Source organism: Silurus aristotelis (assembly GCF_946808225.1).
Source record: "Silurus aristotelis genome assembly, chromosome: 1".
Classification (NCBI taxonomy): Eukaryota; Metazoa; Chordata; class Actinopteri; order Siluriformes; family Siluridae; genus Silurus; species Silurus aristotelis.
This window is the reverse complement of record NC_139574.1, coordinates 17184781-17200166: the sequence shown is the minus strand read 5'-3', so window position 1 is coordinate 17200166 and position 15386 is coordinate 17184781. Positions and strand designations below refer to the sequence as shown.

The 15386-nt window shown below is 39.4% G+C and overlaps 2 protein-coding genes across 4 annotated transcripts; one reads left to right on the top strand and one right to left on the bottom strand.

Moving 5' to 3' along the window:
• The first annotated feature begins 124 nt into the window (after positions 1-124).
• wdr26a (WD repeat domain 26a) lies at positions 125-8218 on the top strand. 3 transcript variants are annotated; one of them, XM_083545881.1, is made up of 14 exons: positions 125-896; positions 1539-1638; positions 1881-1937; positions 2068-2204; positions 2473-2570; positions 3117-3273; positions 3573-3711; positions 3870-4010; positions 4211-4330; positions 4452-4597; positions 4689-4767; positions 4880-5009; positions 5638-5829; positions 5978-8218. In XM_083545881.1, exons 1-14 carry the CDS (start codon positions 598-600, stop codon positions 5998-6000), a joined length of 1818 nt encoding a protein of 605 aa, XP_083402007.1. In that variant the 5' UTR covers positions 125-597; the 3' UTR covers positions 6001-8218. The 3 variants fall into 3 exon arrangements, with proteins under 3 accessions (XP_083402007.1, XP_083402006.1, XP_083402005.1); XM_083545880.1 differs by having other exon boundaries at positions 152-896; positions 5638-5832; XM_083545879.1 differs by having other exon boundaries at positions 152-896; positions 5638-6043.
• A 146-nt stretch (positions 8219-8364) lies between these two features.
• Positions 8365-15317, bottom strand: cnih4 (cornichon family member 4). The gene is made up of 5 exons (XM_083546198.1): positions 15160-15317; positions 14679-14747; positions 13933-14045; positions 13694-13834; positions 8365-10262 (listed from the first exon to the last, which is right to left on the bottom strand). Exons 1-5 carry the CDS (start codon positions 15226-15228, stop codon positions 10235-10237), a joined length of 420 nt encoding a protein of 139 aa, XP_083402324.1. The 5' UTR covers positions 15229-15317; the 3' UTR covers positions 8365-10234.
• Positions 15318-15386: the final 69 nt, after the last annotated feature.

Sequence of the window (15386 nt, the reverse complement as noted above, 5' to 3'; positions counted from 1 at the left end):
ATCCATTATTGGCGCTTAATGAACTCATCGATAGAGTATATAAGCGAAAATGAGAAAAAAAAATTAAACCTAAGCTTTTTTCTTTCTTCACTGATCGAATAAACCGCACTGTTTTGGTGAATTAGAGAGCACACACGCTCTTGAAGGTAGCACAACACTCAAGGTTGTTCAGGGCTTCCCGGTGACGTCATCACGCAGAGACGTCCATAACGGACTTGCAGCTGTTCTGACAAACAATAACAACATCAGCGATCGCGCTCTTGGGCGAAATAAAGTGCGAATTACTGCAGTCACTTCTACTTTGACGTCTTGACAGCGAGAGAAAAAAGTCTTTGCGGGCGTCCCGGCACCGACGTTCCCAGTGAAGTAACTCTGGCCTCCGCTTGCTCTTCCAGCGACTCGGAACCGGGCGGAGCTTCGCCACCGCGGAAGAAAGCCCGAGTGTCGGCGGCGGAGGTCGCAGGAGAGACCGAGGCTTCTGCCGGGAGCGCGGGCCTCTCTGCGGCTGTTTTGGGCTTTGCTGCTCTCCCGAGCACCTGCGCTATTCCTGCTCTCTGCCTCAACCTGCACAAGGGCACTGACACCAGCGTTTATAACATGCAGGCCAACGGGGCAGGACAGGGACAAAATTCCGAGCTGTCCTGCCTAAATAGCGCCCAGAACGGCGAAGCGTCAGCTGCTGGAGGGACGCATTCAAACGGTCTGCTGTCCTCCACAAACAACGGCACTGTTGTCACCGCAAACAACGGAGTCCCGACACCGGGCAACGCTGCCACCTCCACCGTCACGACCTTGGGCTCGGAGACAGGCTCAATGAAAAAGAAGAAACGACTGTCTCAATCTGATGAGGATGTGATTCGTTTAATAGGACAACATCTCCACGGGTTAGGGCTGAAGTAAGTATATGGAGATTTTTTTTTTTTTTCAGGATTATTGAACCGAGATTGGGTTGCGTCGAGAAAGCAAGACACAAAAATGTTCTAAGGGTTGCTTTGTTTCTGCTGATGTTTGTGAAGTCTTCAAAGGGGGAAATGGAAACGCGAGCAAGATAAACAAACCTGCTGAAGAGGACGCAGGGGGCTCCATTTTGCAGAATGCAGAAAGACTACATACACAATTTGACACACTGCACACCTGTTTTTTAAGCACATTGAGGTTTATAGACACGAGCCTTCCATTTCATCCGATCTAGCAAGAAAAAAAGATTCAGATCAGATTTTGGGATTGTTTCATTTCTACTTTACATCCTAAAAGTGTGTATATCTGATCCAGCCATAGTTTGCTGTAGTCGTTTTGGATGTATTAGATTATAGATTATTAAATACATCAATGGCTGCTTGGGTCTATGACAAACTGTATGTGGCTTCATCCTAAGGTGTTTTTTTTTTTTTTTTTTTTTCTCCAATGCGACTATAAGCCCTACTTGTGTTTTTACATCATTTCTATAATTGATCTATTATAATTACTTTGTGTCAGTTAAACTGGATAAGTAAATTTAATAAATGTCATTATCCCTGTTTTTTTTTTTTTTTTTTTAGTCAGACAGTGGACTTGCTCATGCAGGAATCAGGCTGTAGACTTGAGCATCCAGCTGCTACTAAGTTTCGCAACCATGTAATGGAGGGAGAGTGGGACAAGGTAATAAACCCATAATTATGTCTACTGCTTGTTCAGGCAGCAGTTGTATCCTGTGCTTTAAGCTTTTAGTTTTGTGCTACAGAGACACAAAAGCATCTCGGTTCCTTAAAGAGTGAATATGATTGATGGTTATTCTCCTTTAGTTTAGCCAGCGACTGGGTTTAATCATCTGCTTCTATTTGGGACCATAATTAATTGCCCTTTATAGCTCTCTCTTCTTTTTTTTTTTTTTTCCATGATAGGCTGAAAGTGATCTCAATGAGCTGAAAGCTTTGATGCATTCACCAAATGCTATTGTGGTGAGAGAGCAATTTCCCTACACATGCTTTTACCGTCTTTTTTTTTTAAATTAATTTTATAATTATAAATATCGATTATATACGACACTCTTACGTGTTTGATGCATCACTTTTTTCTATCTCTGTTTAGCGGATGAAGTTCCTGCTCTTACAGCAGAAGTATTTGGAGTATTTAGAGGATGGGAAAGTGTTGGAGGCGCTGCATGTCCTCAGAGCAGAATTGACGCCTCTGAAGTACAACACAGAGCGCATCCATATTCTTAGCGGGTAAATAGAAATGTTAAGGCTTCTCCTATGTCGTAAAATACAATCTTTATATAATCTGAGTTTCTATTATGAAGTAGATAATTAATTAGTGTGCACAAGTGGAAAGTTAATGATAAAAGCTTTGATTTCATATTTACTGGCTTTAGCAGTTTCATCTAGAAATGATTATTTAAAACTTTCAGTTTGTCATACTTCAGATCATGTTATGTGTTTTACTAAAATAAGAAGAGAGGAAATGTGATGTAAGGGACATTTGTTGGATGCTTAGTTACCTGATGTGCAGCCATTCTGATGATCTCCGAGCCAAGGCTGAGTGGGAGGGAAAAGGAACATCATCTCGCTCCAAGCTGCTTGACAAACTCCAGAGTGAGTGCAGTGCGTGTGCGCACACACACACACACACACACACACACACACACACACACACACACACACACACACACACGCACTCCCTTTTATAATTAATTCCCATTTTCAGTTTGAATAGTATTTTGTATTATGCATACCTCATCATGGTTAAACAGTTATATTCCCTCCTCCCCCCTCCTTTTTTTTATTTGACCTCATCTCTCTGTCAGTGCATTGTAATTTCCTTTTGACTTTCACATTCATGGTTTGGGTCAGTATCATTTTAATTCAGCCATTTTAGGAGACAAAATGAATTCAGAAGACGTTTTTAAATACATAATTATTTTAATAACTATCGTATTGTATAGAAATTTATGAACTGTTGTATAGAAGTTTAGTCAATAAACTGAATTCAGAAAATCTCCTAAAGTGGCTGAGATTGAAAGGGAATTGACCTTAACCTTGCCTACGGTCTGCAGTCAGCTACGTCTCCTTACTTTCTCTTATTTGGCGACCTGCCATTTCTGCTCGATCTCTTTCTGTATCCCTCTCTTATTTCTACAGCATATCTGCCCCCTTCAGTGATGCTGCCTCCTCGCAGGCTACAGACTCTGTTACGTCAGGCTGTGGAGTTGCAGAGAGATCGCTGCCTTTATCACAACACCAAACTGGACAGCAACCTGGACTCGGTGTCTCTGCTGGTGGACCATGTGTGCAGCAGGTAAGTGTGCTCTCTCTCTCTCTCTCTCTCTCTCTCTCTCTCTCTCTCTCTCTCTCTCTCTCTCTCTCTCTCTCAGTAAACTGGAGCTTCAAATCAATCTTTCTCCAGCTTTAATAAAGTTTTTAATCTGTATCTTGTTTTTGCCCCATTAACCTTTGTCTTGATTTGTGATTTCTCTGTTACAGCCTGTTGTTGATTCTATTTTTGTTACCATTTTGTTGCCCATGCCAACTCACATTTATTTCAGCTATGGATGCTCTACAGATGGCCCCCTTGAAATGTATTCTCTTTATTGCCAGGAAACAATTTCCCTGCTACACTCAGCAGATCCTGACAGAGCACTGCAATGAGGTCTGGTTCTGTAAATTCTCAAACGATGGCACCAAACTGGCCTCAGGTTCCAAAGATACGACAGTTATTATTTGGCAGGTTGACCCGGTGTGTGCTACTCGTCAAAAATACATAAAAACATCTAATTGCATCTTTAAACAAATGAATATATTTAACGTTCAACACAATTGAAGAAAATGTAACGACTTTATTGAGAGGAAAGAAAGGGAAGGTAAACTATCTGGTTTTCTGTCATGAATATTCAGGAGACGCACCTACTTAAGCAACTGAGGACTCTAGAAGGCCATGCCTATGGAGTGTCTTACCTGGCCTGGAGCCCAGATGATGCGTACCTTATAGCTTGTGGCCCAGATGACTGCTCAGAGCTGTGGCTTTGGAACGTTCAGGTGCAGCTTTGCTCCAAACAACTGTAATGGTTTAAAAAAAAAAAAAAAAATAAAATAATCTCTAATATAGGGTGTAAATATTTTTCCCGGTATTCCTGTGATAGTCTTTGGAATCAATGCAACCCTTTCCAGACTGAAGCAATTATTGAACATGATCAATAAATGACTGCTCATATCAAAACTGTATCATTGTGTTTCAGACTGGTGAATTGAGGACAAAAATGAGTCAGTCCCATGAAGACAGCCTGACAAGTGTAGCCTGGAACCCAGATGGAAAACGTTTTGTAACTGGGGGTCAGAGAGGGCAGTTTTATCAGTGTGTAAGTATCCCAGGAGCTGTATGTAACAATAGGTGATAAAAAGCAATAACTGGAAACAAAATTTGGTCAGTTGTCTGGCTACTGTGCATCCATATTGTTTTGTAAATTTTTGACCGAGTAGGATCTGGATGGAAATCTACTGGATTCATGGGAAGGAGTTCGCGTTCAGTGCCTGTGGTGCTTGAATGACGGCAAAACTGTGTTGGCTTCAGACACGCATCAGCGTATCCGGGGATACAACTTTGAAGATCTGACTGACAGAAACATGTAAGGGCATGACAGTACCTTTGAAACCAGTCTGACTGGAAAAGCATTCTTTAATTTCCATTCATATGCAACTATTGTTTGTGTTTCACAGTGTGCAGGAGGATCACCCCATTATGTCTTTCACCGTGTCAAAGAATGGCAGATTAGCTCTATTAAATGTTGCAACTCAGGTACTAGTTTTTCATTGTAGTCACCGGTCCTTTTTTTTTTTTTTTTTTTTTTTGTCTTTTGGATTGAACGTAAATAGGATTGTTGTTCACGCTGCTCTGCTGCTCTGTGTAGGGAGTTCATCTGTGGGACCTACATGATCGGGTACTGGTGAGGAAGTACCAAGGTGTGACACAAGGCTTCTACACGATCCACTCCTGCTTTGGCGGCCATAACGAGGATTTCATTGCCAGTGGGAGTGAAGGTAAAAATGCCTTGAAGAATGATGAATTGAATCAGGAAGAACCTGTTCGGTTGGTATAACCTTTAACCTGATCATGTTCAAAATTATTTCTGATTAGCTGACAGACTTTTATTTATTTATTTATTTTTTAATTGTAGGTGATGTATAAAGTAAAACTGGCTAAAAATTAATTGGGGCATATTATGTAATCTGGTCAGTAGTCACCAATGACAATTAGCATAAATGATTGTGTTGGCAAAATTTATAGAATGTGCAAATTTTAATTAATCCCTTTTAATACCAGCTTTAAACTCCAGCTACACACTCATTAAACCTTTATGGACAGATATTTTTTTGTGCAATTATTGACAAAAATGGTTCACTTGTCGTCACTGTTTAATATTAAGTACAAACAAATTAAGTTTTCTATGAGCAGTTATTAAAAAAACAAGTCTGTTACGTTAAACTCAATTAGCTGTTATTGTTGCATATGTTTTCAGTTTTTTTATTTTTTAAATAATGTTGCATGTGCACTATGAGAGTAATTTTGGTGCGATCTGGCAATGAAATACGCTAAACATCTGTTCACTAACAGTGAGGTCTTTATGTGTACTAGCCCAATTGTATTAATTTATTTATTACATTTTAGACCACAAATTGTACATTTGGCACAAGCGCAGTGAGCTGCCAATCGCAGAGCTGACGGGCCACACACGCACCGTGAACTGTGTGAGCTGGAACCCAGTTCTGCCAGGAATCATGGCCAGTGCGTCTGATGATGGCACTGTCCGTGTCTGGGGTCCTGCTCCCCTCACTGAATCCCAGGAGGCAGAGAGGCAAGGTGGTAAGAGTTCTGTTAACAAGTTGCTCCACCAGTCTATGTAAATATCTGGACGCTATATGAGCATTCTGTCGTCATTCTGCAGCTCATGAATGGTGAACACTTTTAAGCTTAATAAAATAGCCATACATTTTTCCCTCCTCTATAGAATGCTGTAGCATGGACAGTTGATATTGAGCCTGGAGCAAGAGGAAAATCTGAGTAAACACTGCAAGATATTATGGACGAATGAAGTTTAAAAAAAAAATAAAAAATGCACACTGATGATGTTTTTCTGGAGGTTTACCCCATAGCAACGGAGAGGCTGAGCTTACGCAGTAAAGTCGGACCACTTGAATGAAACTCACCTAGCTGCTGGCCTTTAGCCCTCAGACCTGCGTGGCTTCGCTCATGAGGCTAATTGACCTCAGTCTGATCCCTGAGGAACTGCAGCCTCATGAAACACACCAAATTATTATTTATTAATCTTATTATTTATTGCTGTGTATCATTTGAGGCATCAGGATTGAGTTGTAGTCAAATGTTCTGTTCAATACAACATTCACTCCGCGAATATAATTTTTTAATTATTATTATTATGATTATTTTAATTAGTTTAGTACATATGATTTCCCTCGAGACCCATTAGGGCAGTATGGGTTTGGAGAATTAGGAGGGGTTCACTAAACATAGTGTATTATTTCTTTACCCGTAAATAGACATCGTGTTTTTCAGGCACCCGTGCAGTTTGTGTGCCTGAGAGACGTTTTTTTCACCAGCAGAATGTAATAATCGTCCATGTTTAGACAATAATTTTAATTGACTGAATTTGCAGGCATTTTAACAGTGAGATTTCAGACCCATTTGAATTTCTGAGCAAAATCTTAAAAACTGACTTTTTTCCACAAAGTTTATGGTACTTTGTTTTCTGTCATGTATATAGAATGGATAAGTGTGAGAGAGGTGATGTGGCTAGAAAGCGAGGGGGGTCTATGGTGAATACGATTTCCTCTCACAGCATTGCTTGCTATGGGCCAAGGTAAGACAGGAAATGCAGTGTCCCATAAACTGACCTTACTTGAATCTTTAAATCTGTCAGAAAGGGACTGACTCATCAATAAGATTTAGGATTGGGCCCCCTTGGCCATTCTCTTGTCTCCGCATGCTCCTTGTTCCTTGCTGTCCTCGTTGCGGACACCATATAAGACTTGGACCTTATTCACAAGGTTATGAGCACATGTAAATATTGATCATCATTAGTGCAAGAAGGAATGCTTTCCCTTTGTAAATGGCTACTAGCTGTTGGTCATATTTGGATTGTGTTATTGTAAGTTCACCGTCAAGCTTTTCAGTGAAATCATCGGGCGTTGATATTAAATCGGGTGTCGTGTACGATGGGGCTGGGTTAAGTATGCTTTTTGTATATGCTAAATTGCTCAGTGGTGTTGATACTGGTTGAGAGGAATGCAGTTCAAGGGTAATGTAAGCAAGCAAGGTCCTAATCAAACCTTCAGAACATCTTTCCTTAATGTTTTGGCTTACTGCAATATTCATCCTTATGTCAGTCAGCTGGCCTATTTCAATTATTTTACGTTGATTTAATTTCTTTCTAATTTTTTTTAACATTGTTTAGATATACAGTTGAATAATCTTCAGTTATTTTGATTATTTTTCTCTTTTTATTTGGCTTTATTCATTGTTTGTCTTTTATATTTATCCTTTGTTTTACTTATTATTCCCTCAACTATAATAGAAAATATATCTTCAGAAGTGGCCTACCTTTCTTTTTTTTCTCTATGTGATGTTCTTCTACTATACAGAGTGTTACAGCCTGGTCATCAAGCATAAGGAAATTTGCCTATTATATGATTTGCTTGTAGTATGTGCTTTGTGTGTGTATTTTACGGCATGTATTATGACTGGTCAAGAATATCATTTAGACCGAACATATCTTTCCCTCCAAATGACTCATGTTTCCACCTGCATCAGTTCAGCTCCTCTGTACAGGTTATCCCTCCCCTCACCAGCCAAACCAATCCTGTCACTGAGGAGTGACACGAACACCCCTTAGGTCTAATGTTAAAGCACTGTATCATCAACATTATGTTTAATATTCTGCATATGCAAATGACCTTTTTTTTTTCTTTTTCTTTTTGGTGACATTGTATTTCATTTTCAGAGGATTTGTTTTTGCTTTCCTGTGCTGTAAAAGCATGGCTGTGAGCCAGCACGTTAACCACAAGGCCCAGGGTGCAATGGCCGGGCAAACAGTTTGCTTTGCAACAGGTTCTGAAGGATCTGTTTTGCATTTAACTGTGTTTGTTATAAGTGATTGTACCGTTATGTAATGTGTAGGAGAAGTCTTACATATGCATATTTTCAATAAAGCATTCAGGGTTTTTAAAAAAAACTCAATAGACGAGTCACTATCGGTTTCAAGGCGTTCCACTGAGCAAAACACTGTCTGTACAATCAAAAAGTGTCAGCACAATTCACATGCAGGAGGGGTTTTATAATTAAAGTGCATACTTTTGGATTAGGAAAAAACAAAACAAAAAAAAAACACTTTTTTTTGTTTATTCCCATGCAGGTTTCATCTGCTGCATTTTGGAAAAGACAGTGTCACAATATAAATATTCTTTTGCCATTTTATGTTCATAATCAGATTTCCCAGTTATCATAAAGCGTACCAGTTACAATCATCCATGAAATTAACAATATCGACTTAGTGCTGGAACATATAATACATTTTTTACAATCAGTCCTAAATTATTCTCGATGAACACTGCAGTTAGGAATAGGCTTGTGTAGACATTACAACTAATGATTCTTTGATAGAGCGACATGCTAACATGCCTAATGAAGAGCAGTCTTGACTTTGTTTTAAGGATAATTGCACAAATCAATTTAATGTGAGAAAGTGAGTGTACTAACAGCCAGCCCATCTACATATATCTGGCACCGTGGATGTGTCATTTATAATAAGCCTCTATTATAGCAAGTGTGTGTCATCTGAATGAAAGGTAAAAGACTCCCAAACTGACCCCAAACCCACTGCCGCATATGTTCCTATTTGTAAGAAGTCTTGAACCTACTTTAGAAAATATAATCATGTAGCAAAGTATCTAACCTGACTGAATTAGTATTAAAGAAAATTCTTTGAAATTACATGACAGACTAAAAACTAAAGTAAAAAAAAAAAAAAAAGTACAAACTACCCAGACTGAGGCATACAGTGATTCATTACTTTTAACTGTAAATATGACCCAAAAGAACATTGCATGTGATTATTCCTGAGCAAGAGGGCAATTTCTGTGATTTAAACACCTATGAGTGGACGTTTGCGAACTGGTGCGTACACATAGATCAGGGCAATGTCCAGGAGATCTGGCCAGCAAGAAGAAACCAAACTGTTTTGCATCATGTTCTGCATGACATACAGTAATAGCACAGGAAATTTCTGCTGTTAAGCAAATCCCAAAAGGATAAAGGTAATCAATGTGAAGCAGATAAAACAGCATGCATGAAACAAATATGACCAGAAATAAGAAGCTAAAGTTATATCCTAGTTGTGACCACTGGCATCATCAAAATATACTGGGACCAAAAGCCTATTAATAAAGTACTGCATCAGTTCCCAGCTTCTTACCCCTGAGCATAGTGTTTTTCATTCTAACTTTAATCATTATATAGCAACATGTGGGAATGGCTTGAACCCAACAAACTGCAGCTTGATGGATGAACTGATTGTTAAAATGAAAACCAGAAGGCACAGAGGTAACCGTGGTACCCAAAAACATTGGAATAATACTTGTAAAAAATGTAAAAAAAAAAAAAAAAAAAAAAAGGAGCACAAAACATCTACATAAATCCGAACTGAAAAACATGTTCTTACTGAAACCCAAAACATGCTAAGTTGGTTAATTAATAATGTGCTTAATACAATTCTTAATCATTGTCAGTAAAAACATGAACTGAAAGACAATAAAAATTTAAACACAGCGCATATTCCAAAGTATAATAAAGACGCCCATCCGGAAGACAGGTGGACGCGTTTACAATGACGGCACGCTTAAGCCGAGAATGTGGAGACATGGCGTGCTGACGAGCTGTAAGCTTATCAGTTGCTTGGATGAGTCAGTGAGATTGTCATGTTGATTCAGCCCTGAGAAGCAGCGCACGGTGTGAGCAGCGCTACGGCTGTAGAGCCTTTTTGCACAAATGGATAAATGATAACTACACAAAGGTTTACTTCAATGCGAATACACAAGCGCAAGTCTATATTTTAGAATGGAATGGATTACGTGATGTATCTGATGGAGTGTCTTTTTTTGTATTGGCATTAGCTGGGAGTGATGACCATATTCACAGCTTAAAATGGATAGTTTGATGGTTCTGCAGTTGAGGTTCTTGCATCTCTGCAGCATCAATCATTGATCAGTGCCAGGATCATGCTGGAAGTGAAATCAGAGACAGAGTCAGTGTGTTAGTGAGTATGACTGTATCCAGGGAAGGGGCAAAATGGGCAGAGGTTAAGCCAAGAGGTAACTGGTACAGAAACCCTAAACAGAGAGCAGCATCCAGTTACCAGATAGTTGCTGTTTAACTTTGCATTTGAAAAATAAACCATGCCTACTGGCTGGCATTAAACTAATTTTATAGAAACAAAGGCTTATTCTTCATTCATCCATCCATCCAGTGGGGCAAAAGAGTATTTAGTCAGCCACCAATTGTGCAAGTTCTCCCACTTAAAAATATGAGTGAGGCCTGTAATGTTCATCATAGGTACACTTCAACTATGAGAAAAAATGAGAAAGAAAAAAAAAAAAAAAAAAATCCAGAAAAACAATTGGTGGCTGACAAAATAATTTTTTGCCCCACTGTGTGTGTAATAATTAATTACACACACACACACACACACACACACTATATATATATATATATATATATATATATATATATATATATATTATACATACATACAGTGAGGAAAATAAGTATTTGAACACCCTGCTATTTTGCAAGTTCTCCCACTTAGAAATCATGGAGGGGTCTGAAATTGTCATCGTAGGTGCATGCCCACTGTGACAGACATAATCTAAAAAAAAAATAATATGATTATAATCATAATATATGATTTTTAAACTATTTATTTGTATGATACAGCTGCAAATAAGTATTTGAACACCTGTCTATCAGCTAGAATTCTGATTCTCAAAGACCTGTTAGTCTGCCTTTAAAATGTCCACCTCCACTACATGTATTATCCTAAATTAGATGCACCTGTTTGAGGTCGTTAGCTGCATAAAGACACCTGTCCACCCCATACAATCAGTAAGAATCCAACTACTAACATGGCCAAGACCAAAGAGCTGTACAAAGACACTAGAGACAAAATTGTACACCTCCACAAGGCTGGAAAGGGCTACGGGGAAATTGCCAAGCAGCTTGGTGAAAAAAGGTCCACTGTTGGTGCAATCAATGGAAAATGGAAGAAGCTAAACATGACTGTCAATCTCCCTCGGACTGGGGCTCCATGCAAGATCTCACCTCGTGGGGTCTCAATGATCGTAAGGAAGGTGAGAATTCAGCCCAGAACTACACGGGAGGAGCTGGTCAATGACCTGAAAAGAGCTGGGACCACCGTTTCCAAGGTTACTGTTGGTAATACACTAAGACGTCATGGTTTGAAATCATGCATGGCACAGAAGGTTCCCCTGCTTAAACCAGCACATGTCCAGGCACGTCTTAAGTTTGCCAATGACCATTTGGATGATCCAGAGGAGTCATGGGAGAAAGTCATGTGGTCAGATGAGACCAAAATAGAACTTTTGGGTCATAATTCCACTAAACGTGTTTAGAGGAAGGAGAATGATGAGTACCATCCCAAGAACACCATCCCTACTGTGAAGCATGGGGTGGTAGCATCATGCTTTGGGGATGTTTTTCTGCACATGGGACAGGGCGACTGCACTGTATTAAGGAGAGGATGACCGGGGCCATGTATTGCGAGATTTTGGGAAACAACCTCCTTCCCTCAGTTAGAGCATTGAAGATGGGTCGAGGCTGGGTCTTCCAACATGACAATGACCTGAAGCACACAGCCAGAATAACCAAGGAGTGGCTCTGTAAGAAGTATATCAAGGTTCTGGCATGGCCTAGCCAGTCTCCAGACCTAAACCCAATAGAGAATCTTTGGAGGGAGCTCAAACTCCGTGTTTCTCAGCGACAGGCCAGAAACCTGACTGATCTAGAGAAGATCTGTGTGGAGGAGTGGGCCAAAATTCCTCCTGCAGTGTGTGCAAACCTGGTGAAAAACTACAGGAAATGTTTGACCTCTGTAATTGCAAACAAAGGCTACTGTACCAAATATTAACATTGACTTTCTCAGGTGTTCAAATACTTATTTGCAGCTGTATCATACAAATAAATAGTTAAAAAATCATACATTGTGATTTCTGGATTTTTTTTTTAGATTATGTCTCTCACAGTGGACATGCACCTACGATGACAATTTCAGACCCCTCCATGATTTCTAAGTGGGAGAACTTGCAAAATAGCAGGGTGTTAAAATACTTATTTTCCTCACTGTATGCGTGTATATATATACACACACACACACACACACACACACACATATATAAAAAAATAAACAACTTTATACAGTTTGAAATAACAGAAGAATGTGTCTAAAAAAAAAGTTGTGTATATGGTATAATGAAGCACAGAGATAACAACAAAACAAAATGTACATTCCTATTGGAATAAATAAAGAAAGGAAGTATCTGTCTCTTATTCCTGTTTAGACAAACAGGTTATGAATGTGACATGTCAAAGACCTTTAAAGTCTACAATCATTAACCTGGTGTTATTTCCCGTCTTGCTCTGGGCTGCGTTGTCAGAAATCACAATAGGTGTTGAAATAAACTAGAATTTAACTAAGAATGAATTAAAATGCCTTACATACTGTTCGGAAACAGGTGTCTGCAGGTTGCATGGAAACAATGTTACAACTGAATAAAGGAAAAGTGAACACTAAGCCATCATATAAACTTGTTGCTTAGGGCGCACAGTCGCCGCAAAGTTAAATGAGTTGGCAGAAAATGACACCAGACATGAACAAGTCATAAAAACCCCACGAAGCACCTCATTGCTACATCATTTGTTACACTACGCGAGAAAATCTATTGATGTGTACTAATGAACCTAATTAGCAAATTAGATCCCCATTATGTTCGTTACCTTTTTAATTCAGTCAATTGGGACTCGGCAGCACACTACAGTGCTCTCTTGCCTGGTGGGCTAGCGAGATTGTTTTATTTGACCACCCACAAAAGATGCACAACATTCGAGAAATACTTAGACACAAATATTTGGACACCTGACAATCACATCCACTTCTTCAAACCGAAAATAGAAAACAATACTGTAATGAATGTTTTGTGTATGTAAAGACATGTTTCCTTTCACTGGGACAAAATTTTAATGACAAAGCCCTTGTGCACAATAAAAGGTTTGTGGTTTGCTAAGATTGGAGTAAAAGAACTCAAATGGCACAGAGCCCTGACCTCAACCTCAATGAAACCTGCATGAACTGCACCCCAGGTCTCCTCACAGCATCAGTGCCTGACCTCGATAATGCTCTCATGAATGAACGAACGAACACAAGTATAACAAGAAATGGTAAAGTAATCATAATAGCAAAGTGGGGACTAAATTGGAATGGGGTGTTCAAAAAGTACAGTGACAGTCGAGTTCACATACAAATCAATGCTGACACTTGAAAGGGAGTATAATTCTCTACTCAGAATATAATTCTGTGCTGAATTTGTGCAAACATTCCCAATAAACGTGCAAGATTTTATATTTATATTATTATTTTTACCTGTATAAGTAGATGAAAAAGCAGAGTAGGTGGAAACCTAATTTGATCATGGCCTCCTTCATATGGGTCTTTAACTGTCCTCTGTTGTGGATCTCCGTGGGGTCAAACACTCCCATGTTACCCATAGGAACCTTCAAATATCTTAAACAAGAACACCACATGTACGGTTTATTTTTGTGTGCAAGTATTCCGTTTGTGATGTTTCCAAAACGCACTCTTCTGTCGGTCAAACAGCTCACCTGTAAACGTTCCACGATGCCACAGGTACGTTGAGGAGAAAGATAAACCAGTGCATGGAGACTAGCATTAGCAGTGTGGCCAGAGCTTGGCCGATTAGTTCTGGGATGACCCACTACAGAGAGGAAAAGAGAAAAAAAGATTAGTCATGTTATTAGGTATCAGTATATAAAGTACACATTAACACAGGCAGCTGGTTGTTTTTTGCTTCAGCTGTTGAAAAACTACCACAGGATCGAAACTACACGTTAATCAGAATCAGGTTTATTGGCCAAGTGTGTTGACACACACAAGGAATTTGGTTCCAGCTGTTTGTGACTCTCAAAAGTGCAGACATACATAAAACCTATACATGACAAAACAGACAAGACAAAAACAGACTATACAGACAATATGAGACAGTATAGACAGTGTGGGTAATAAATAGGGATACAGATCAGTAATGTACATAAAAAAAAGCATCCTTCAAATATGTGAATATTGAAATACAAGTGCACTTTCCTCCTCCCAGTGTCAGTGACTCTAAACATCACAGCTGAAGACTAAACCTGAGCAAAACCTTTCATCTAATGCTTTGGATCATGATTAGGAAGCATATAAACTTGTGCAAAACCAACATGTAAGCCAGCACAAAGCAAAACTGACTGAAAGGTGAATAATGCACGGTGTATTGTTGAATTCAAGCATCTAAGGGTGGGACAATGAATTCACTCTCCTGTGTGTAATGGAAAACCTCCTGAATACCTACTTTGTTCAGCTTTGAACAGCAAGCTCGGGCATTAATGTAGTCACATTCAAGATCAGACAGAGTGATTATCTGTATATAAAGTTGAGGTCACTCAACACTCATCGTTACATGGATGGAATAAAAGACAGTCAATTGTATTTAGGACTCTAGGTCATTAAAAACCCCGCCAAGTCTCAGAATCAGTTCATTCACACAGCACCAAAAGACAAATACAATCTGCCATACAAATATAAATAGCACTGTACTCTAGGGATAGAACAGGAAGCAATATAGCTTAATACAGATTAACAGGAACATGATTCATACTAAAAGACCTGGAGATATAACGCTTTCCAAAATCTCTCCTTTAACGCCGCTGCGTGTGTGAAGCGCCTCAGCGCTGTGCAGGCGACTACAAAACAGCGGAGCAACAGCTAAACTTGCAATCAATTTACAATCAGCGATGAATCAACCCTGCGGTAAAGTGCGCTGAAAAGGATACGAAGTACACAGACAAGAAAATCAACGCGCAGCAGTCGACAAGCGACAGAATAAACACAGCGGCTTCCATTTTCAACTTCCCAACCCCGCGCCTACTTCCGGCTAAGAGTTCTTTTTCCGGTCAGCCTTCTTCTTCGTGCTTTCACTGCACTACTGCCACCTAGTGACTATAATCAATAACTGCTCTGTTCGAAATGCAGGCAGACATTTTATTTAACAAAAGAACCC